This window comes from Sabethes cyaneus, chromosome 2, assembly GCF_943734655.1.
Source record: "Sabethes cyaneus chromosome 2, idSabCyanKW18_F2, whole genome shotgun sequence".
NCBI classification, from domain to species: domain Eukaryota; kingdom Metazoa; phylum Arthropoda; class Insecta; order Diptera; family Culicidae; genus Sabethes; species Sabethes cyaneus.
The window spans coordinates 146,885,726-146,910,892 of NC_071354.1; the positions used below are offsets into that span (position 1 = coordinate 146,885,726).

At 35.8% G+C, this 25,167-nt stretch overlaps 1 protein-coding gene across 1 annotated transcript in view; it reads left to right on the forward strand.

Annotated features, from left to right (window-relative positions):
* Positions 1-217: 217 nt before the first annotated feature.
* LOC128736162 (uncharacterized) overlaps positions 218-25,167 on the forward strand; it is a 46,751-nt gene continuing 21,801 nt past the window's right edge. Inside the window, exons 1-3 of the mRNA XM_053830642.1 lie at positions 218-534; positions 15,181-15,404; positions 15,508-15,701. Coding sequence (XP_053686617.1) covers positions 15,210-15,404; positions 15,508-15,701 — 389 coding nt within the window. The 5' untranslated portion in view covers positions 218-534; positions 15,181-15,209. The remainder of the gene's footprint in view (positions 535-15,180; positions 15,405-15,507; positions 15,702-25,167) is intronic.

The following is a 25,167-nucleotide window of genomic DNA, read 5'->3' on the forward strand; positions in this document are numbered from 1 at the left end:
GTGCTAGCCGTTTCAAGTAAATCATTTCTCGCGTGCTGTTGAATGAAAACTGATACTACTGCTGGCTGGCTGCCGTGCGGCGATGATGATGGTGATGATGATGCTGCGCGGGAATAACAAACGCCTGGAGCTGTAGAGTGCGAGAATTCTCGTTCGGAGCGTTAGTCAATCGGGGATCGTCGCGCGAAACGGATGCAGAATTGAGAGTCACTGCTAGAAGGCGAAGCTATTTGAACAAAAAAACGTGTTGGTACCGAAGTGCTGTAAAGATTAAACTGCTTAAATCCAGATAAGTTATAGTGCTACAACATCCAGTGATATATCATCATAAGAACAGTGACCTTATGAACATGCAGTTAAGATGTAATTGAAAGAAACTGCAACGCAGAAAAAATAAGTATATTCAAACTGTGATTATCATAGCAGAAGCTGTCGGTGGCAATAACCAAAAAATATACTGACGTTTCAAGAGCATACCTCTGTTGTGAACCTTAAAAATCGAAGAGGAAATCTCGTTATCGGATCGTTAATAAGGTACCTAAAATGTACTAATATTAAATGGCATATCTATTGCAAAGACAATCATAGTAAAACTCTGACGCAGAGGAAAACACATATTTAAAAAGGTGTGTAATTTATGAATAGAATGATGTTTACTTGCACCATCTAGTTAAAGAGAAAAAAGTAAACTCTGAACGGTATGAGCAAATAGCAACAGGTGGAGCATCGTAAAAATTTTGGAGCACAGATTGAAGAACTAAAACGAAAGTGAAAAACAATGTGGATTCAAATTCAAATTCCTTTTGACTTTTATTAGGACAGATGGATGTGTTGAAAGTAATTTCAAGATGACACTCTGATTGACCTTCAAGTGTCTACATTTGAAAAATAATCTTCTCATAGAGTTTTGCAATATTACTGATGATTATGTTTAACGGGAAATTTCGTCGAAAAGCCCAATTTTGGAAGCAGTTTTTAGGCCCAAATCAGGGGTTCTTTTTTAAAAATGTATTTTCATGAACAGAATTTTTGTTTTAAACTAAAAAAACAGTATTAGTCAGGACTTAACCCTCTAACGGGTAAGACCGTCTGTAGACGGCCTTCGCTTTTGGAGCTCCAGAGCCACATACGAAATTTGCCTAGAATTGACAATATGAAAAATATGTTCAGAAAAGATTTCCTGACATTTTGATATTAGTATCACAACATTCTGACTATGCGTTCAAAAGTTATCATCTTCCAAAAACAAGAATTCTGAAAAATTCCGAAAAAATTATGGTGCGAATATTCCCTTTTTTACTTTTGTGTTGTTAGCAATTTGCTAAGAAAATAACTTCCAATAAAATGAAGTGTAAAGCGCACTTGAAGTGATTTTCCTATTTAAAATCCCGAAAATCAATTTGAACTAAAGGTGTTTATCGTTCTACAGCTTAATTTCATTCATTATGGCATTGAAATAATATTTATTCATCATAATTAGTACTGTACGGATTTTGATTCAGTTTTACTAGTTGAATCTAAATCCGTACACCTGTGCAGTATCCTTAGTGATCCAACTCTATTCTATGTTTTGCCAAACAAAATGGAAATAACTAAAACTAAATATATGTCGATAAACTGGAAGATGGCAATTACGATAATACATGGTGGATAATCCCTTAATAAAAGCATCGAGATTAGAGTGTCCCAAAATAGCACTATGTCAGAAAACCCGGGGGCTCACCCCTCAAATGATAGCTTAGGGTGTCACAACAAAACTTTTATATGACGTCAACATTGGTTGCCGCGATTTAGGGGTCGCACATTTGAGTTTTATGGAAAAATGGCATTTTTCAGGAGTAAATTCAAAAAAATATTTTTAGAAATGTTATAATAGATGAAACAAGGTACCTAACTATTTTTTTCACAATCATTGGGACCTAATACATCCATAAAAAAGTTATGGTGGCATGTCTGGAGTCATATTTGGTTACAAAAATTTATTGAATTTGGCAAAAATTTAAAATTTTCGAAATTTCATTTAATTAAACATCAAAACAGGGTATCAAACAGTGTCTTAGAGCAACGTAGCTATACTGTAAAGATGGGAAATTTTATGACGAACAACTTTACCGAAGAAAGTAAGGATGTATCTTTAAATCTCGCTGAGATATTCACCGTTTTCTGAAGGCGGAACAAATCACATTTCTGTAATTTTCAAATTTTAGCAGTTTCAGGTGCAAGAGGTAAATGAAAAAACTTGAACTGTTTACTCTAAACGTCACTTACGTTTTTGATAAGAGGAAACATGCACCTTCCAAAAAATTTGGCACCATTTAGGCTCAAGTATCACTTCTAAAAAGGGCGTATTTATTTTAATAGGTGCTATGTTTGAGAAATTGTATCTCCTGAAACTAGGTTTGCTCCATAATGAAGCCTAAGCGTGAGTTTTTGAAAAATGAATTTTAAACATGAAAAAATAAAGACTGAAAAAAAATTCACTATGCTCCAAAGTCAGGAAAAATGTAAAATTAAAATATTCAGGAAATGGTAACCTCGATTTATTTTTGGAAAAATAGTGGTGATTTGATACATTTTGAGACTTTTTCTGAAATGGAGCAACATTTATCAAAGGATTTTGTAGAACAACGACTTTTATGAATATTTTGTTACCTAAGATTTTTATTATATTTCTTATTACTATTCTTATATTTCTCGTTATACATATATGTAATTTGAATTTTAGAACAACTTCATATGTGCTTGACAACACGTGTTGTCGTAATTAGCTTCTAAACGTTCACGTTCACTTGTGTTGTAATTAGCTTCTAAATGCAGCCGTATTTAGGATATTTAAAAAAAAGTTTAAAATATTTTATATTTTTATTATAAACGTGCCGTTTTCATATGTTATCCGCGTTATATTACCATGTTAGCAACTAGAATTAATATTTGCCTGAATACACCTTGCTGATTCTACCATCTACTGATAGTACAAAAAGGGTCAAAAAAAATTTCAGTGTTTATTTTTTCAGTTTGAAAAATCAATTTTCTACAACTCACGCTTAGGAATCATTTTGCAGCAACCCTAGTTTCGAGAGATACAATTTTTCAAACATAGTACCTATTAAAATAAATACGCCCTTTTTTAAAGTGATTCTTGAGCCTAAATGGTGCCAAATTCTGTGGAAGGTGCATATTTCTTCCTATCCAACACGTAAGTAACGTTTGAAAGACATACTTCAAGTTTTATCATTCTCCTTTTTGACGTGGAACTACTAAAATTTGAAAATTACGAAAATATGTTTGGTCCCGCCTTCAGAAAAACGTGAATACCTCAGCGAGATTTGAAGATACGTCCATACTTTCTTCGGCAAAGTTGTTCGTCATAAAATTTCCCATCTATACAGTATAGATACGTTACTCTGAGATAGTGTTCGATACCCTGTTTTGACGTTTATTTAAATGAAATTTCGAAAATTTTAAATTTTTGACAAATTCCATAAATTTTTGCAACCAAATATGACTCCAGACATGCCACCATAATTTTTTTATGAATGTATGAGATCCCAATGATTGTGAAAAAAATAGTTAGGTACCTTGTTTCATCTATTATAACATTTCTAAAAATATTATTTTGAATTTACTCCTGAAAAATGCCATTTTTTCATAAAACTCAAATGTGCGACCCCTAAATCGCGGCAACCAATGTTGACGTCATATAAAAGTTTTATTGTGACACCCAAAGCTATCATTTGAGGGGTGAGCCCCCGGATTTTCTGACATAGTGCTATTTTGGGACACTCTAATCGAGATAGTTTAAGTTCCAGTCACTACGATAAGAGCTACTATATTGTATTGGTACTCTCGAAATACCGGAGTCTTTTCTGCAATTTTTCAGCTTTCCGTATAATTTGCAACAAAAATCAAGAAAAAATGTTATATATTGTTTATAAGTGAAGTTAATTTACTCTAAAATGTCAAAAAAGTTTGTTTCTAAGCCTAATATTTCCTGAGGCATAAGGAAAAGAATGTAAGAACATTTAACACAAACGAGGTTTTGTTACAAGTGGGATGGATTTGGATAGAGGCAATATTTAATCAGTACCAAACCTGATATTTTAACTTTCCGACCGAAAATGAACAATTACCCATAATTTGGCTTAAAAACAAAAAGATTGATTCCTTGTAGTGTTCCTACTGTGCGTGTGAACGACTCTTAGATGAGCAGCACTAAAATACAATGCGTCAACTATCGAGAAAAGTATATTTTTTGAAGCAATCAGTCAAATAAAGAAAAACAAATTAGCCACAAACTTTAAACTCATTTCGATCAAGCTTACACGGATTTAGATTCAAAATTATGCGGACCTTGATTGATTTTTAACATGGTGTACGGATTTTGAGTCACAGGTGTACGGATTTTGAATCAGGCATAAAAAAGTGTATGGATTTTGAATCAAGAGATGCACATTTTGATCTCGTTTTTTATAACTAGGATTATTTTAGCTTCCTGTTATTCCAAATAACGTTAAAATGAGCATTATACTGTCAAAAGAAAACATGACGAATTGCTTATTACAATATCATAATTTTATATTGACCATTTAAAATTGTCTAGCTCTTAGGTGTACGGATTTCGATACGGCACGGTATATCAGAATTCAACAATATGGACAAAATGCCAACACTCAAAGTAAACGGTGGATATCTTAATTATGGGATATCTCCTTTACATTGTTGGATAGGCTGCTTCGAATGTATGGTCCATATTGCATATTGACCAGATTTTAGAGGCTGGAGGAAATCTCGAGGATACAGCGATAGTAATGACGGAAATTCAGCTCGAAGATCTTATGCCAATCCTGGTATTAGTTCTGAAATCACGGGTATTGATATGAAATTAATTAAAAGGTTGAAAAATTTTCTTATAGCAAGTTCTTGAACACATTATTTTAGAAAAATTTGAAACTTTTTGTTTGTATACCAAAAACTTTTACGTCAGGGTATAGTCCTCATATAATACGACCACTGCAATGCAAAGAATTTGAATTCGCGGTCATAAATGAATCTAGACAACTATATTGCTGATAGGACGAATGACAGAAGAAGCACAAAAATAAGTTTTTTTGTTTAATTATAGTCACTTTAACAACCCGGGTCATTCGTGACTTCTGCGGGGTTGAGCATTGAACCACTGTCGTCGGTGTGCGAGGCGTGAATGCTAGCCACTGCACCGGTATTGACCCTCACGAAAATAAGGTTATTGCCTTATAAAACAATATTTTACATGCAAAAATAAGTGTGAAAATACAAATCGTGATAGAATTATTCGTCTTCTTATTTCTCCGGATAAACCTTATAGCTTCTTCGAAACGGAAAAATGTAATTAGAAAAATCTTTCTGAGAACGCTATATTACTATTGAAGACGAAACGTGAAACTAGTGATTCTGCAGAAGGAGAAGAAGAAGAAGAAAAAAAGAAGATGGAGATAAAATAGATTAAGAAAACTAATAAGGGGAAAGGTTTTAATTTTTGATTAATATTAACTTATATGGATTTTGTGTTGATTATTAAAGCTCATACTTGCTTTGAATTGTTTTATATAATGTTTTATCCTATCCTGTCCTGGCGACAGGTAAAAGCCATGGCGGGTAACCGTCAGCAGTGGAGATCTCTAATTTCATCCCTTTGTTCTGCCGGACCGGCGGACATGGACACATAAGTAAGTTTATCCTATAAAAATCCATCTGCAATAGTTTTCCAAATGACCCTCATTTCTTCTACGTCATTATACTTAAAAAATACTTGAAAATAGTTGAAAATTCTCCCTAACACAAAATATATACGTTCTAATGCAAAATAAACCTGAAAATCGGGCTCAGCACCCCCAAATTACTTAAGAACCACATATTATCCTTGATTTAAAGAGATTTTTTTGCTTGGCCAGCGTTTGTATGGAGTCGCCCCACTGTGTTGCGGTTCACAGCTGTTTTATTGTTATTTAGGTAACATTTATTATAACCTTTTCATTAATTTAGACATAGTTATGGTTACATGACACAAATTGGAATTATTTTCAGTTAGTGTCCTCAGAATGAGATGAATTTTTTGCCTTGAGCAGGTGATCTGGTTCCGCCATTGGCGAATTTCATTGGACCGTTCTAAGTACACCATGGGAATCAGTGATGAGGTTGTTTCTCAACGGATTTCCATTCTCTTTTCAGTATTCAACTGAAAATTGATTCTACTATTTGAAAAAAAAACTTAAATTTTTAGACCATAACAAGATGCAAACGATGTTTCTGGGGGTGGCGAAAACTGCAGCACAGGGGCGACAAAAGTTGGATCGGGGATCGAAAACTGGTGCCTCAACACGCATCACAAATTTAACGTATGCAACGACTTTGTTCTTAATATTTATACTGAAAACAGACCAAATTTTTTTTATTGTATTGTATACTGAACACTACTAGATTATAGAAATTTCCATTTCAAGAATCTCCGCTTCCGAACCTGCCACATACAAATTATAAAAGCTTTTGCCAAGCTACTACCAACAAAACAAAAAAAAGTTTGGTCCAATACGTTGTGTAGTTTCCGAGAAAAAGCTACATAAAGTTTGAAAATCGTGGTGTTCCAGGAGCGGCGTTTTATTCCGCCGACGTTGTTCCACGCTGCACTGGAATGCCTATGTGTATGATCGTTTTTCGACCACTTCCCGTGGTCGGATCATTACAAAATTAGTATCAAAATAAGCGGAAAAGATTGCAAAATTAAAATCTGAAATAAAAAAATTATGATTTTTTCAAAAATTTTAGTCGTTCATGTCCCCTTAACATTCTCAGGGCATTATTTTTTCGTCATTCAAAGCATGTACGCGGAAACTGATTGATATTTAAGCATATTTTTAGAAGTGAAATATCTTGTGTTGACAAAAACGAATACTTTTGTTGCCAAAATCGAGGCATGCTAAAATCGAACCTTGCCAGAATTGAACCATGCCAAATTCGAAACCCAACTGTATTGTTTTTTGACGGCTAAATTCCATTGAATAACAATTCTTAAGATATGGTTTATGATTATAGTTCTTCAGATGTTCTTCATCGGATTTAAATCCGGGCTGCAGGATGATCACTGAAATAGTTCTATTTTCCCGGTACCAAACTATGAGTTTATAGCCAAATTAGTGTGAATACTAGTGTTGTCTTGCTGGAGCCTAGAACACCATTTTTTTAGATCGGTATTTCGCTTAGAATGCAACTAATGCAACAAGATCTTGCAAGATGTCACTGTTTTGCATGCTTCAAAACTCGGTCCAAATCGTTAATAATTTTTCTCCCATATTGCGAGTGAGTGAAGAAGTACTCTGGATCCTTTTGTAAATATTCCGTAAATCTATCGGTGTCGTCGAAATTGAACTTGTTTCCATCACACAAAATGGAAAAATAAACATCAAAATAATTCAAAAATTGAAAGGTACAATTTCAAAAATAAAATGAAATTCAAAGATGCAAAGACATTACCGTGTCCCACTTCCATGTCATGTTGAGTTAGTTTGCTTGTGCAATCTTACGGACTATTTCCTTGAATATGATATATTCAATATAGTCTTGGTCTTTGTTAGTGATAAAGGGTGTTCCACATCAAATTGCATAACGGAAAAAGCGCTGTAGAAAATTACCTAGTTGACCGATCCTTTTCAAACTTACATACAATAAAATATAACCCATTAGTAAGCTTTTGGCATACTTATTTCATTCAGCTTCAATGCCATAACCGTATGCTCGCACCTTACGCTTAACTTCAGTCATAAGGTGCTGTACAACATCTGGCTGCTGCTTCTTCTGTATGGAAATCCACTTTTTCTTCATGTCTTCCACAGCTTAGTTCTCCTCGGGATGCTTCCGTAGTGCTTGCTTCATAATAGCCCAGTATTTTTCGATGGGCCTTAGTTCCCGTGCGTTGGGGGGTTCATGTGGGTTGTCTTCGTACGTTGGCTTCGTACCACTCCAGACCATCCTTCGAATAGTGCCACGAAGTTTGATCCAGTCAAGCGATCGTGTTGCTTCAACAGAGGAAGCAGACGCTTCTGTAGACACTCCTTGAGGTAGATCTACCCGTTTACAGTCCCGGTAGTCACGAACGGTGCACTCCGTTTGCCACATGAGCATGGCGCTTGCCAAATCATGTATTTCATGGCAAACTTTGAAAGTTTCTACTTCCTTACTTCTTCCAGAACATCAAACTTGTGCTGATGGGCGGTGAAGAACAGTAACCCCGGAAGCTGAACGAAAGACTTGGACAGATTCAACTTTTTGGCCACATCCCTGACCGAAACATTGGGATCCCACTTAAACGCTTTCACGACACGCTTGTGAATGTGATCCTAATCACTAATGGAACATCCATTCTGACCGTATTTCTCCTTCTATTCGATGCTCAGAGTTTCGTAGTAACGTTTAATCACATGACTCACCGTTGATTGCACGATTCCGAGTTGTATTCCGATGTCCAGATGAGAGAGTTGAGGATTTTCCAGGTGCTTGCGCAAAATCAATTCTCGACGTTCGTTATTTTTTCCAATTTCCGAAAAACTGACTACGATAAAAATACAGTGTTAACAATCTCTAGACTACTTCTATTCAAATTTTCAAGAGAAGCTACCCAATGGGTAATTTTCTACAGCGCTTTTCCCGTGATGCAATTTCATGTGGGACACCCTTTATTCTTATTATTTTACACGGAAATTTAAAATTATGCAATTTCGTTCAAGTCATGCATGAATGACTCTCACAACAAGATGCAGTGTCTTAATTATCGGTTCGCAGCAGAGGGTTATGTTGCTGTCAAATTCGTTACATGTGTGCGTTAGCGCAGATGGTGCTTACTGTTTGGTCCATGACGTTTGTACTGTCACGGACCAAACGGTTTATGATTGAGTTCGAGCCAGGGAACTGACAACTCTATTCCTTTCTACAGAAACTCAATTTCAAACATGCAGCGCAGTTGTGGTTTGCGTTGCTTTAATCCCAGTAATGCATTTATCTCCTTTCTAGTATAAAATAAACAAACTTATTGGAAGCTACATGTATTGGCAGGAGTATCAGATCGATAAGAAAAAAATTGCATGAGCTGCACTTGAAATCATGGTTACCTGCCACAGTGACAGTTCTTGCTCGGTTCGCGCTGACAGTTTGATGCACAAAAACAAATACAGCTGTCTCCTCTCTCTCAGGCACATTTGTATCACACTGTGCAAATAAACCTAAGTAAACCCCGATAGACAGGTTCCAGATGTTTTTCATAGTACTAACATGGTGTTTACTTTAAATGGTGTTTCTTTTTGGGCAAACCTGTCAATTGCAAGAAAAATTATACTGTTCCAAAGTGCACAATCGGTCATAATAGTTCCGCTATTTTAGCCTAAATTCTTTCGGCATCTTATTGCTTAGTATATAACGTAAAAGTGCGCCGAAGTTACTGAAACGATTCAATCTGAAATTAAATTTTTATGAGCACTTGCGCAGTTTTGAATGTAAAGTTTTTCTTGCAATCAGCACAAAGTTGACATTGCTTAGGTCAATATTGTGTATAAAGTTGTCTCCTGCAGTGTAGTGATCAGCATTCACTCCTCTCACGCCGAGGACCTGGGTTCAAATCCCAACCCCGCAAAAGTTACGAATGATCCAAGCTGTTAAAATCACTATATTCAAAACTCCGGGGGGGGGGGGCTCCGTAGCCGCAAGGTTATCGAATCTGCTTTGACAAGCGAGTGGTCGTGGGTTCGAATCTTAGTAGAATCAAACCATTCCTTGTCAAGTGACTTTAGCATGGGTTAATTCTCAGGCCCCTCATTTACCCTACCTTCATGCTGAATGCTATATTTACCCTCTGAAGCCTCTTGACAGTGCAAATGTCCCTCCTATAGTTAAGTGTACTGGTCAGAGGTACGAATGAGTCCTCGCCAGGGACGGCTATAATATGGGATAGTACTGGCAGCGAGTAATAAGGGGGTAAAGTAGATCAAGTTTTGAAGGAAGGGTAAACCCTAATACACACAAGCACGCATAAATTTTAATAAGCATATCGCTCATTCAATAGCGATTATAGCAAAAAGAAATGCCGTGCAGGTTATACAGCAAACACCCATTCGGTATCACTATAGATCAACTATGCTGGTCGCAGTGAAGAGTCCACACATGGGAAAAAAAATATTCAAAACAAAACAAAAAATCATGCTCAATCATCTTAAAAACCAATTGTGGTCCGCGAAGGCGTGATTAAAATGGACCGTCATCAGCCACATCAAAACCATATTTCGGATTGTAATTTGTTGAAAAGTTTCGGTGCCGCCCGCAGTGCAATACGAAAAATTCGCCTTCGGCAAGGTTTCACGTCCTACCGAGTCAGTAAGCAAACAAATGTGTGCCACTGTGGTCATTATCCGTATTCGAAAGCTTTCCGATCAAGTGCTGACCAATTTTGACGGAAGCATTCTTAAGGATGAGGAGACGCACGTGAAGGCGGACGGCGAGCAAATACCATGGCTTAAAAATCCGGCACTTATCATTGCCGGAGATGTTCCTGAAAAAACTATTGACACGCAAACTAATGATCAGGCGGGGCACGTGCAGTTGTGGTCAGAAAACTTAGGTGTTCCTCAAGTATAAGATGAAGAAATCGGGTCTTTATGAAAAGGAGTACCTCCAGAAGTGAATTTTGCCATTCATTCAATTCAATGATCATCCCATTATGTTTTGGCTAGATCATGCAAGCTGTCACTGCGGTAAGAATTTACAGTAATGATATAAAGCGAAGTTTTGAACCAAAAGACCTTTAGACCTATAACCTGCCTATAGAGTTCTGATGAAAATAAAATAAAATACAACCAAAATAGAACTCTAAAAGTCTAGCTCTACCCCACCAGCGAATAATCACGAAACGAATCAAAAGCAATGCTTATTCCAGATTATGACGAATGTAGAACCAATAAGTTCAGGCACTGAAATCAGCTTCGATTCCCGGATCTGTCTAAGCAAGTCAACCGCTTCTTTTTCCATCTAATTATCTCGGTTAATGTGGAAAGAAGCGTAAGCTGTAAATATAACCATGGTAGATTATTGACTTAGCGTCAAAAATAAATCGAATATAATATAACGCTTCACGTGACTGTAGCACATGTTCCGAGATAATACTATGACAACGCTCTTTGTCTTTGTTTTTCTCTGTTTTTATTGATACCCTCAAATAAAACTAATTTTTGTTTGCAAGTCATTTAAATCTAAATATGCTTTGGTTTTCGATGCGTGTTGTGCCATTTTCAGTGCCTGATTCGGTCAATTGGCAGATTTTGAGAGTTGCAAGTTTTTCTCAAATTTACTATCACATCACAGATCACATTCACGCTACTTCCGTATCGGAGAAGGTTACTCTTGACGATGACATATCTGTAACACAAGAAAATCGAAAATTCCGCCAAACAGGCTTAACTTCGTGTTAAATATTATTGCAGGTATATTATTATTATCTATAAAAACCATGGCCAATGAATTTATCAAAGTTCACGCGACGTGTGCCGGCACGTGTTTTTTGTTTTTGCATTCGTCATGTGTTAAGCATCCTAGTTCCAAGTTACACAGCATTCGTCATGCCGCCGTAGAGCAAGGTAGGTATTATACTATGAAACGTCGCTCGGTTTGAGGAACAGAATTTCCGTACCGTTCTGTTGTTCTCAGCTGATTAAAACATTGTTTATTTATCATTCAACTATGCAAAGTAGGTCTCTTCTCAGTTGGGTTGTTATCATATTTATTGATTCTGCTATCTATTAGGTTAATAACCGTAAAAATCTCTAAACACACACTAGATGATACTGAATAGAAGATTTGAAGATATATATTTTGTCAATACATATTTTGCGCAATTTTTCCTGAAAGCAACACAGTCTCCATTTTCATTACTGAAATCGTTAGATAACACTAATAGTCTTATCTATCTTAGATTCATAGACTGACATGGATCAAAACGGACGTTTCAATATCATTACACAGATATGGATCGAAACGGACTTTTCAATATCATTACACAACTTCAGAGTTTCAATTATGATTCTGATAGAAATTTAAATTTTAACAAGTAATAGTCCACAAGAAATTGTAGCTCGAGCGGCACGTTTCTCACAATTGTGTGGAGAATCGCAAACGTGGACAGTGGTCAAAATCGACCTTTTATGAACTTTTTGTCGTCGCTTTTTTTAAGGCGTAAAGTGTGACTTTTCTTATGTAAAAAATCACGAGAAATCGATTGGCGGCCATTTGCCCCAATTTTCCAAATTTGATGGGGATAAGCAATTTTGCCCCATTCACCACTATTTTCTAATAGTTTTAGAAGAATCATGTACAAACTCTATCTAATTTGGAATTCTATGGTAAGGAAAGAAGGTATATGAACAGTTTTATTTTAATGCAACATAATCTAGAAGTCTATTTTGTCCCATTTTACTCAAGGTTTTTGTACTACAGGCAAAACTACTTTTCCCAGAGATTGAGATTTTCAAGAAGGCATGCTTGTTGTGCAGGTTGAAAAAATCTGAAGATCGGACGACGTTCAAGTTTTTCACAAAAATGTCGTGTTATCTTTTAAGAGCGTTATAAACATTGACGGAACAAGCGCTTATTTCTAGGGGGGCTATAGCCCACAGCATTTTTTTCGACCATTCTATTCGGTCGGCCAGCTCCATTTTTCTAGGGGGGCTAAATCTCTCCCAGGGAGGTCTTAGCCCCCCTGTTCCACCAATGGTTATAAATAGTTTTAGCCTGTAGAATACGAAGAGTATTTGGCTGGGATCAAAAAAGAAACTTCTAGATAGAGTCAGTAGGATTGTTGCACTAGCCCTGTAACTGTCCTGTACTCTAATAGCCGGCTGTGAAGTCTGTCGATAAAGAAGGGTTAAGTCATAGAAAAGACGTTTAAGCCCAAGGCTTTGCTTTGCAGAGAAGAAACTTCAATGAGAAACATAATTTAATAGATTCCAAATCACAAAAACACGATTCTTATTCGAACTTGGTTACTATTACTAGCTGATAATTGGTAGTGAATTTCTTATACGATAGAATGAGGAACTAAAACTACAGTTTTTTGGTGTATTAAATAAGCTGAGCTTCAACCTTTCAAGAGATCAATTTTATAGAATGCGAATCTTCGAAACATTTGCTCTGCAATCATAAAGTAATAATAGAGCGTAAAATGAGGTAATAGAGACTTCCGTGATTAATCTGCTCTGCGCCACGAATTGAAATAATTGGTTATGTAAACCACAGTATGGCTGATTGATATCTATCACACTATAGTTAACCACTTCCTGATGAAGTGGATGCCAAGATTAAAACGTAGTATATCATACTAGAATGGAATAAATCACAACAACTTTAACTCAATGTACGGCCAGAGTCAGGTAATAGACTTTAAAAGTTAAAAAAAGGCTTTAAAAAAGTTATAAAATATTCGGAGAATAGCGGCTAAGGAGTTATACTCCACCCGCCATATTCGCCCGATTTGTTGCCGTTTGACTAGCTACTAGCATAGATTTCGATCGATGCAAGCATGCGATGCGAAGCATTTTTTCCAACGCGGAATACTTTTATTACAAAGAAGTTGAAAAAAATAGCACCAGAATAAAATTTTACTTCACTAATCCAAAAAAATTTAAAAAAATCCTTTGTTAATTTATGCTTACTTAAATTAGTGTTACTAAGAGACATCTACCTGCAACAGGTAGATGAATTATCCCATTACCGATCAGCTGGTTAGCAGGATTTTCCATCATTTGCCAATGAAACAGCACTCGACAGGCACATTGAATTGATATTTTGTACAGCATGTCGGTTCCACCTTCACAACTACGGAGAGTACCTACACGTGGTTAAGGGTTCATATGCATGTCACTATAAACCGCAAGCGCCGTCGGTATGAGCATCGACAATTGTCGCGGCATTTCCTGCTCTGATGATTGTGCGGATAACATCTGATAACTTGCAATTGATTTATCTACTTCGCTTGTTCCCGCATCTCTTAGATTGATTTGCATTTTAAACTTGGTAAAGGGTGCCGGTTGGGCGACTGGAAAAATTACTTGACTACCTATTGTTTGATCACCGAAGTGAATCGAATCTAATTAGAAGACTTCCCTCGGTTGGAGGGTCAGTAGCATGTTGCCGTTAGTAAACAATTAAGCCAATATGACGCGCTAATCATATCAGGTGTTAATTGCGTTGAATTTTCACTTGAAGTGTAGTTACTATAGGCTTAGAGTAATCAATTTGAACGCCATTTAAATTTTATTTTAATTGGAAATTCGATTAGTGGAAATGAATTAGGGTAAGGAACCGATTAATCAGGGGTCGTTTGTTTTAATCAGTTGTAAATAAATGAGTTTAAAGTACAGTATTTTGTTCATATTTTCAGCAGAATTTTTTGATTAAAACATCATCTTGAATAACTTAACCATAGAAGTAAGGCATACAAACTGTGTTTTGGACAGTTGCGTCATTTGACGTTGTGGTCGCAAACTTATAACAGTGATAATTTAAGTGAAAAAAGTTAACAATATATAAGTAAAATTCAGGATTGCTTAAGATAGCACCTACGTGCTTAAAATGCGTTCCGGCGGATTAAAAATAGTTTCAGCGCCTCAATTTTTCTTGTAAAAATCAGCAATTTAGCTTAATAATAGTGATTTTTAGTGGTAGCCGCTTGAAGAACTAAAGTTAACAAGAAGATTGGCATGCTGATATCCCCAACTTAGTCAACCTATCGTTTATAATGAGGTAAAACAATCAATGATCCGCTTAGATTGCTTAAAATATGTACCCTTTTCTAACAGTTTGTGCCCTACTGAGTAATACTTTAAAGCAAGAGCGTAAAATAAAGAACGAAAAATAATAAAATAAGGCATATAGAAACAGTTTGATTCACTATCCTTACTTATTGATCACTGAATCACCCAGTCACAGTAGTCAAATGAAATTTATCATAGAATATGTGAGTCTTGTCACAAATTGAATCTAATACCTATCACGTTACATTAGTATCTAGTTATAACCATTTTTCCTATCATAAATTATTCTGCTTTAGTAAACCACAACGGTTTCGTAACTGCTTTAACAATTATTCTTTTGCACATTACTATACACTTCCAGTTGATTGATCCTGAACGGCAGCACTCAAAATGACAAACAAAAACTATCCTCAATGCAATGGGTCGCAGCAATCGGTGAATCTCAAGAATGGCATCAGCAACGATGCGATGTCCCTGTCCAGCTACAAAGGCTCCAAGGACATTCTGAACGTAAAGTTCAGTAAAGCACCAGAGAAAGCTCTCGGTGCCCGCAGCGACTACAAATCCGTTTCGTACTGCAAACTGGTAAGATCGTTATCCTAGATGGAATATACACCATCTGCTGCATAGTAGCGGCAGTAACGGAGATGCCCGAATGCATGCATGTTTCTTTGTATCCATTTTGCAGTTTCGATTTGCAACGTGGGGCGAAGTATGTGCTACCATTGTTGGAATCCTGTTGGCCTCGGTCGCGTCGCTTGGACTGCCGTACGGTGTCATTCTGTACGGAGAGTACACAACGCTGCTGGTGGATCGGACCATCGGAATAGGGAAATCTACCGACACGTCCATTCTGTCGTTATTTGGCGGGGGAAGACTACTGTAAGTAAAATTATCATGGCGTTTTAGTAGTGATAGAAAGTGATGATGGCATGTGTGTTAGATTCTGGAAGGGAAATCGTTATTATTATGTAAACACTAGCGTGCCAAGCCAGAAACAATAAAGGTGAGCAACGCGACCTTTCAAAAGATTTTTTGGCCTATAGAAACGGATTTATATATTTTCGACATGCGTTACGCGTACGCTATTTTGAACTTTTACGGCAAAATCAAATGGAAAATGTCCAAAATAAATTAGGCGTCGTAACGCTTCACAGGCGTTGTACAGTATAAAACGACCCAAGTGAAGGATGGTTAAAACAGTTTTACTTGAAATTGAGATTGAATCCCGATCAGACAAACATAACAAAATTATAACAAATCATGATATTCTGTTATGACGGTATTTCTAACATAATTTGATATAATTTTGGTCTCGTTAGTAGTTAAAATAACAAAAATTCTATCAGAACTTCTTAGCAGCAGTAGCAGAAATGTAACAAAATTTGTTATGTTTTGAACAAAATTATATCAAAATTTGTTATGATATTTGTAACAGGTTTTGTTATAATTTTGTTAAAATATAACAAAAACTTCTTTGCCTTTATCTGCTATATCGACATTTTATTTCGGCTAAATTGCCAAAAATAGTACAACTATTTATCAGGAACATTCACAAATAGCACAGAAAAAACTTTCATACATTTGAAAAATCGTTCCGGTCGCGGCCGGGATTGAACTCACGACACATCGCACAGAATGCAACAGTCTTAACCTCTGTGTTAGAACTACTCTTGAATGAAGGTAGATTAAATGCTTATATGATTTGGCCGATAGCTCATTCGGGGTTGTCAGTTTTTGCTTCGAGCTGTCTATAAATAGAAAATAAGCGTTCAATCCAAAGCCAATCAAGAAGACAAAGAAATTGAATCATGATATGTTGCGCCACTTTAACCGTTATGTGTGCGACAAAAAAAAAGCACCTTTAGCAGGGCGAGAAGGGTACGCGGGTACCCAAAATTGATATTGTTATAACATCAACAATTTTAAACCGATTTTGATGAAATAGGTGTCATTTGATTCGTTAATTTATCTAGTTTTGAATTATCTGGCCGTTTGGCCGTTAAAAGACATACGGGGCCCGAAAATCCGGAATTCCGACAGAGTGTCCGCTGTGAGGTAGAGAACTGTTTGTATTGCAGGAAAATCTGTCATGCGGATATAAAAACGCTAAAAATTCATACAATGAACTATTTCATATAATGAGATGAATCAGGTTGGCCATTCCGGAGTAGGTTCCTGTGGGGTCATGGGTGGCCAGTCTAGGATTGGAGGTAAAACCTAGCAGTATGGGTTTCAAAGTTCTTGGAATTAATTCGGTAGGTGATATTTTTTACATTTCGATGTATTTTGATTGGTTATTTCGAAAATGGTTTCTACGGGGTCACAGATGATACCGCATGATTTAAGATAATCAGAACAGTTCAAAACGTAGAACCATCCGTTATACATTTGGAACCAGTTCCGAAATTATTAATCAGTACTAAACTGGCCATATCAGTTCAAAACATTTAAAAGATCCGCTAAACCAATTCTAATATGGGATTAGGCACCCAACTGGTCATCTGTAACCCTACAGGAACCAAATTCTGGAATGGCCAATGCGAAGTCACCAATTTATATAAGATAAAAAAAGGATCCAAAATGTCAAGTTCAAAACTAATGGCTTTGCTGAAAGCTGATATTCTTCCAAAACAAGCGGCTTCCCACGTTTTACCGGACGTTGCTCCGGAATTACCGATTCCCAGGAACTACATGTCAAATGATGGCCAAATGCTTAAACTAATCAAAACTAGATAAATGTACGAATCAAATGCCACTGGTTTCATCCAAATCGGTTCAAGATAGTCAAAGTTATGAACATAGCAAATCATGGGTACCCGGGTACCCTTGTCGCCCTCCTACGTAATAAAAAAATTCAAGTGCCTCCCATTGCTAATCCCCTTTATGGATATGCACCAAAAAACCCTTAATTAATTAAGATCAACGAGTTTTACGGTGTCGAAAAATTTCAATGACGTATGTTTTAAATTGAATGAGTTATAACTATTTTAAAACTGAAAAGGTACCCGGGTACCCTGTTGCACACATAACGGTTAAGAATGTTGCACGAATTGCCATTAAATATGGCCGGTGTTAGATCAGACTGGACCAAGTCGCAAATTCAAAAAATGAGTTAATGATAGCTAGCGATCAACAATTTTCTAAGCTGCATTTTACTTTAATCAGACTATCATAAATATTGCAAACAGCCATAGTTATCAGATGATTTCGAACGATTGATAGGTATTAAACATACAGAGCAACAAACTTTGATCACGTTTTTCTAGAAGAGTTTTGTCGCTTGGTTCGGTTTGACTTAACGACGACCATATATGATCGGTGTTAAGTCAAACCGAACCAACTGAGTGATTTCGAGAAAAACACGTTCAAAGTTTGCTGCTGCTGTGTAGTTTAAGTTGCTGCTGTTAGCTATCAATCATTCGAAATCATTTAATATCTTTGGCTGTTTGCAACATTTATGTAATCTGATTAGAGTAAAATATAGCTTAGGAAATTATCAATCGTTTGCTGTCATTAACTTATTTTTTTAAATTTTGCGACTTGGTCCGGTCTGATTTAACACCTACCATATAAGAAAATAATGCCAGGCTTCATTCTTGGTTTTTTGCTCAGTAGATGCTCAATTGACTACAGCGCCTCAACTAAAAAGAATTCGAAAAAGTAGTGTAAAGGGCGTTTGTAGAGCTTATTATTATCTATATTATTGTTGAAGAAAGTATAGTTCTATCTTTTTTATTTACGGCGCTATGCGATTGCTACCCCGATTGCTACAAATGAGTACTCTTTTTGCTACCAACGGGGTAGCAGCCACATAGCGCCATCAATACAAACGATAGAACTATACTTTCTTCAACAATAATGTAGATAATAATTAGCTCCACAATCGCCCTTTACACTAGTTTTTCGAATTCGGTTTAGTTGAGGCGTTGTAGTCAAATGAGCATCTACTGAGCAAAAAACCGAGAATAAAGCCTGAATAATGCAATGACTCCTATGTTTCAGTTTTCGAGTCTGTAAACTTTTCTGTTCATTTTAGCAAGATTCAGCCGCAGAAAAGATTAAAAACAACCATGAAATTAATTATTTAAATGATGTGAACGGTTGAAAGCCTAATTAAAAAGTAAATAAATAAATAAATAAATAAATGATATGTAGAAGAATCTATTCCTCAGTAATTATGCGAACTATTTAGATAATTCTTTTGTTTTGTTGGTAAAGGTTTGAGAAAATTTTAACTACTTTTAAACTTTGTAAACATACATAAACCAAGAATATGATAAGATTTTATTTTATCTCAGTTATGTTCAGTCCAAGCATATAGCATATAGCATTAACTAAAAAAACTGGTTCTCTCATATATGAAATTCTACAATGACATTCAAAAATAACTCTTTAGGTTATTTAAACCAAGACGTCAATACGTTCTTTAATTTCTAGTAATAAACTGCATGAGGTTCCTCAAGCGCGACTTGCCAGGAGCGGTGTGTTACTGCATCGAGTATGTTTCTTAAGGTGCATTTAGATTAGGCAATTTTTTAGCAACATGTAGAATGCGACATGTTGCTAGTTCTTGCTCGCATTAATCGTGGGGAGGACCAACCAGCACCAAATTTAGGATTTTTACATTCTGACCTAAAACAAACAATCTGACAAAATTTGGTTCAAATCCGTCAAGGTCGATTACATCTCGGATACTTCGCGTAGAATTACCCTAATACGCGACTTTTAGATTTTAAATTTGCAATAATTTGAGAACGACCTAAGAAAAAAGTTTATATGATATAATGCGTAGAACTTGATTTTATTTTAGTTTTACAAAAACTTGTCAATTTTCAAAGATTATAAAAATTCCGAAAGAGCTCTTTACCAGATTTTAGAGCATTATTTACGCTAAAAAAATCTTTAAAAAAAGACATGTTTTGAGATAATTCACAATTTATGATTTTTATCGCGTATTTGCAAAGCTTTTTCTTTCAGTGTAATTGTTTACTGAAAATACACTTGATTTACTACGAATTTTGCTTTGACGTCATTTTCATAAAATAAATAGTTTTCGAGATAGAATTTTTTGAAAAAAATATTCTAATTTCTAAATACGCTCTTTTTAAAAGTTACTCTTGACAAAAAAAAATATTTCATGGAAAATCATTCGGTGCGGGATTGTAATTAGCAAAACTTCATTGCAATCAAAACTAGTCGAGACAAACCGTTTGCAAGCTGGAACAAGCTGAAATTGCTCAGTAACAAAATTATAACAAATTTTGATATAAGAGCAAAACTTGTAATAATTCTGTTAGCCTCATTATTTTGTCTGATCAAAAATATAACAAGTTCTGTTATTTCTATCTAATTGAGATATTTTTTTGTTATATGTTTGTTATAATCATTTACTCGGGATTTTATTACAAATTGGAATTAAATTAGTCTTGGAATTAGATTTGAAATTAAACTTGACTTCAAATTGGACTTGAAATTAAAATTTATTCTGCTTGAAATTGGACACAAATTGGATTTAAATTGGACTTTAATTTAATATTTAATATTTAATATTTAATTCAAATATTAAATTTGACTTAAATTTGAACCTAAAATTGGAATTAAATTAGACATGAAATTCGGCATAAGATCAGACATATAATTGAATTTGAAATTGGACTTGACATTGAACACTAAATTAGAATTTGATTTGGACTAATTTGAACTTGGAAATTTTACTTCAAACCGAGCATTGAAATTAAAATTGACATTTTTCACATGTTTCTGTTTCGTTTGTTCTCTTTTCCATTCTCGTTTTTGTCACTTTGTTTCGTTTTTTGTCTTTTTTCCTGTATTGTTTTCTTGGTTTTTGCTCTCATTTTCTATCTATTTTTCTTCTTTTTCTGACGTTTTCTTTTTCTGTCCGTGTTTTTAGTTTCGTTTCACTTCCTTTCCTATTCCATTTTTTTCTTATCTGTGGTCCTGTCTTTTCTCATTCTTCTCACACTTTTTTTTTTGTTATTTACTTTCTCGTTTTCAATTTTTTTCTCTTTTACCTTTCTCTTTTCGTTTTCAGTTTTCGTATTTTTCTAACCCTTTTTATCTTTTTTCCTTCTCGTTTTTCATCTTCATCTCTGCCATGTTTTTTTTAAGCCCCGTTTTTGACGGGTTTTGACTTCTTTTTTCCATTTCCTCTATGGTTTTCGATTTTTTTTTCTCATTTTTGGTTTCTTCTCTTCTGTTCTACTTTTTCTTTCCGTTTCACCTGTTTTTCTTTTCCTCTTTGTATGTCCCATTGTCCAGTTTCTTGTCCCACATTTCGCTTTTTATATCCCATTTGACCTCTTTATCGGGTTTCTTTTTCTACCGTTATTCTTCTTTTCAATTCTAGTTTCTGTTGTTTCCTGTTCCATGGGCCCTGTTCTCACAGTCACCTCACCTAACTGGGTGACTGTATAAATCAAATGGGGCCTGTAAGGTGAGGTGACAGGAAAGTAAAAGAAGTGTGGTGAGGTGAAGTGACTGTGAGAATAGGGCCCCATATTCCTTTTCTTGTCTCGTTTCTCTTCTTCTTCATTTTCGTATTTCCTTTTTTTGTCCGCTGTTTCTCTCTGTTATCTCTGTTCCGTTTTCCGGTTCGTTTCTCCTCGTTTTCTGTCGCGATCTTTGTCATTTTCTATTCCGTTTCGACTTTTTTCTTTTTTTGTCTTCTTGCGATTTCTAACACTTTTTATATCCAGTTTTTCGTTCGTCTGTTACGTTCTTCCTTTTATTAAGTTCTGATTTTCGTCCTTTTCTGTCACGTTGTGATTATCTTTTCAGTTTCATTTTTACCTTTTGTCTTGTTTTTTTCTCTCCATTTTATTTTCTTTTCTGGCCAGTTTTCCCACTTTATCTGTTCTATTTTCTACATTCTCCTGATTCAGTATTTTCTCCACTTCTTTTTCACCTGCTATCCCGTTTCTTTCCTTTTTTAAACCGCTTATTCTCTATTTCTGTTCAATTTTACTTCATTTTCTTACTTGTTTTGGACATTTTTTGGTATTCTTCCTTCTTTTTTCTTCCGTTCTTAATCTTTTTCTGTCCTGTCTTCTCATTTGTTATTGCTTTTTTTCGGTTTTTCTTCTAGACTCCATTCATTCTGGCGTAGATTGTCTCCGCCGTCGCAAAGTTCCTGGTTATGATATTAAAGTTGGTTACTCTTGGTGAAAATCATGCCTCTCGTTACGATGATCGCTCATCGGATCACCCCCTCAAGAGCGATGGTGAACTGCCTGCAGCTGCTACAGGATAAGCCTTCACCTTGTTTCAACCCTTGCCGAGTCTCAAAAGGCATTCGAGGGTGTCCCCAAGATGCGCCCGAAACACATTCTTCGATCTCTGATCTTAGCTCTGATCAGCCGTGTCAGTTTCTCCGGATTATTTGCCATAGCTGCTCTCAACAGTATCGTATGCTGCTTTCAAACCAATAAAAATGTAAAAAAAAACCAAAAATAAATGTAATGCGTGGGCGCATTGTACTCCCGTCTTTTCTGCAAGATCTATCGGATGGTAATTTGGTATTTGGATGGTAGTTACGCAAGCTCCCATGAAAGCCCCTGGCAATTCCATAGGAAACCTTGTGCTATCGGTGACAGCCAGCATAACAGGATCTGGAAGAACAGAACCTTGTGGGCGGCGTTTTGCCGGTTGCAGCAACCGAGTCGATCACCCTTTTTGTAGATGGGATAAAACACTCCCTGCTTCCATCCATTTCTCCGGTAACTCCTCCTCCTTCCTTCTCCGGTCCGGTTGGGTCTTCTCCAGTCTAGTGACTTTATAGGTCTTATGCAACCCGATTTCTCTTTTGGAATCTAGAATAGAATCTTCCTTCTTCCCTACATATCAGGATTCGGTGTAATTTTCTATCCTTTTTCCTCTTTTTTCTGTCCCGTGTTTTCTGTTACATTGTTCTGTTTTTCTTCATTTCTTGTTCCATTTTTTTTATCTTCATGCCTATTTTTCCTCATGCATGTGATTTTCGCCTTTGTATTCGGCTTTTGGTTCCCTGGTTTTTTCAATTCCTCTCTAGTTTTCCCTTTATATCTCCCATTTTTTGTTTTATTCTCTTCTGTTTCATCTTTATCTTCAGTCCGTTTACCCTGTTTCTCTTTTCTTTTTTTCCTTTCCCTGTTTTTTATTAAATATTTCTCCTTTCTGTCCCGTGTTTCCTGTATTTCTTGAATTATCTCGGTTCTATTTTCCCTCGTTTTAAAGCCCGTTCTCTTCTTTTCCTGTCTCTATCATTTTATATCCCTTTTTGATTTCTTTCTTCTTTTTTTTCTTCTTTTTTGTCTTTCTAACTCTTTTACCATGTATTATCTTTTTAATTTTCCATTTCTGTTCAGTTTACCCTCATTTTCTTTCTTGTTTTCTACGTTGTTTAATGTTCTTTCTCCTTTTTTCTTCCGTTCGTCATCTTTTCTATCCTCTATTCTCGTGTTTCTCTTGTTTTTTCTTCTTCCGTGTTCTTCTTTTCCATTTTTTCTCTTTGTATCTCCCGTTTTTCCTCCCATCCTGTTACGTTTATCTTTAGTTTTTGTTTTTCTCATGCCATGTTTTAATACTTTTCTCTCTCGCGTTTACCCTCTTTTTGTAACCTATTTCGACAGCTTTTGAGATGTTTTCTTTCGTGCTCTTTTCTGTTTTGTCTCTTTCTGTCTCATTTTTCCTCTTTTGCTTCTTTTCTGGAGAGCAGTAGCATTCTGGAGATGGGCTACCATCGGTAAACGGCCTGTGAAAATGCTTAGAAAATTTTCATAAGAAACTGTTTGCTTTACGTTGTTTGATTCATGAGACATACATTTTTGAATTAGATAAATATTCTGAAAAATCTAGTTTTTCAGTTATAACTCAGGAAAGCGATGTCTTTGTGTAAAGTTCATGTTACAGAACTTAATTTTCCAACTTTTCTTTGCAGTTTACCACTATCACTTATAACTTAAAATTGGACTTAAAAAGGAACTGAATTTGTTTGAAATTGAACTTGAACTTGGAACTTGGATTTAAAATCGAAGTTGAAATTAGACTTGAAAGTACACTCGACAATGAACATGAAATTTTTACGCAATCAATTTACCTAGTAGTAGTAGTAGTAGTAGTAGGGGAAAGCCACCATCATTTCAAGGACTTGCCAATGTATGTAGGTAGAATTACAGTAGATCCAAATATGATTATCAAATTAATTTTACACTAATGCTGTTACAGAAGGGCCAAAAGGGATTGGGCGGACCCATAAGCAGAGGCACTTGTGCGCATTCCGGGGTTATAAGAGTCGCCTTCCAGCATTAGGATCCTTCCATGTAATAATCAATTTCGCTGTACCAACTTTAACCCACATGATGATTTGTTTGTTTTGAGTTGAGAAGTGCTATATTTGCTTCAGATCTTAAGGATTCAGGTTGGCAGTTCACTCCATCATCCAGCCTTCTACTTTTATGATATCAATAATAATACTATTAATAATATGATATTAAGAGGAAATGTGGTATATATGGGTATATAATGAAGTGTGGTATATAATAGAACAATCTCACCAGCAGTCCATCGTAGAATAGCGAAATAGAATAGCGTCCTTTGAAGTTCCATAAGTGATTCTAATAGTTAATTTAATTTTTTCATTCTGGTATCAATGTGCAGTATTAAAACTCGTTTTGGCCAAAGTTTTTACTACATAGCAAGAGATGCTTCATAAGCTAAAACGAAAAAAAAAAATTCAAATAACTAAATTAGGCTTACCTATTAGTAAGGCCGTGTGGCTCCGCCGTCCACCCAGCATCGCATCTCCTAGCTTGGCTACTCAAAAGAGCATTACCAGGTATGGCCACGTGGAGGCGCTAGGTAGGGGCTTGGAATGGTTAGAGCTATATTGGACGCTCCTCATTTGCCTTCCCCATTTCATACCCCATTTTACGCAATCAATTTACCTATCGCAAAAAATAGTGACCGATAAAATAGAAAACTGCGGACTGTAACTTCTAGGTTACAGAAATTATGTTGTTTTACAATAAATTTTATAAAGAATGTGGACGCCCCAGCCTAGGCAGCCCAGTGTACGTAAATAAAAATAAAACTCACCTACAGATACCAATGCTTGTAATATCAGAAAGACTAAAATTACCGAGACCGAACTTCAAGTGTAATAAATTTATTTCACGAATCGGAATTGCTTTGTTACAACTAGTCAAGAACGTTTACTATTACAGTTTCACAGAGTACAATCTCATAGACCGTTAATAATAATTTTGACTAGCTTGAGCGCTTTCCGTCGGCCATGTGCTGTGACGATTCACCGAAAGCAATTTAAATCAATTGGCATTAATCATACTCG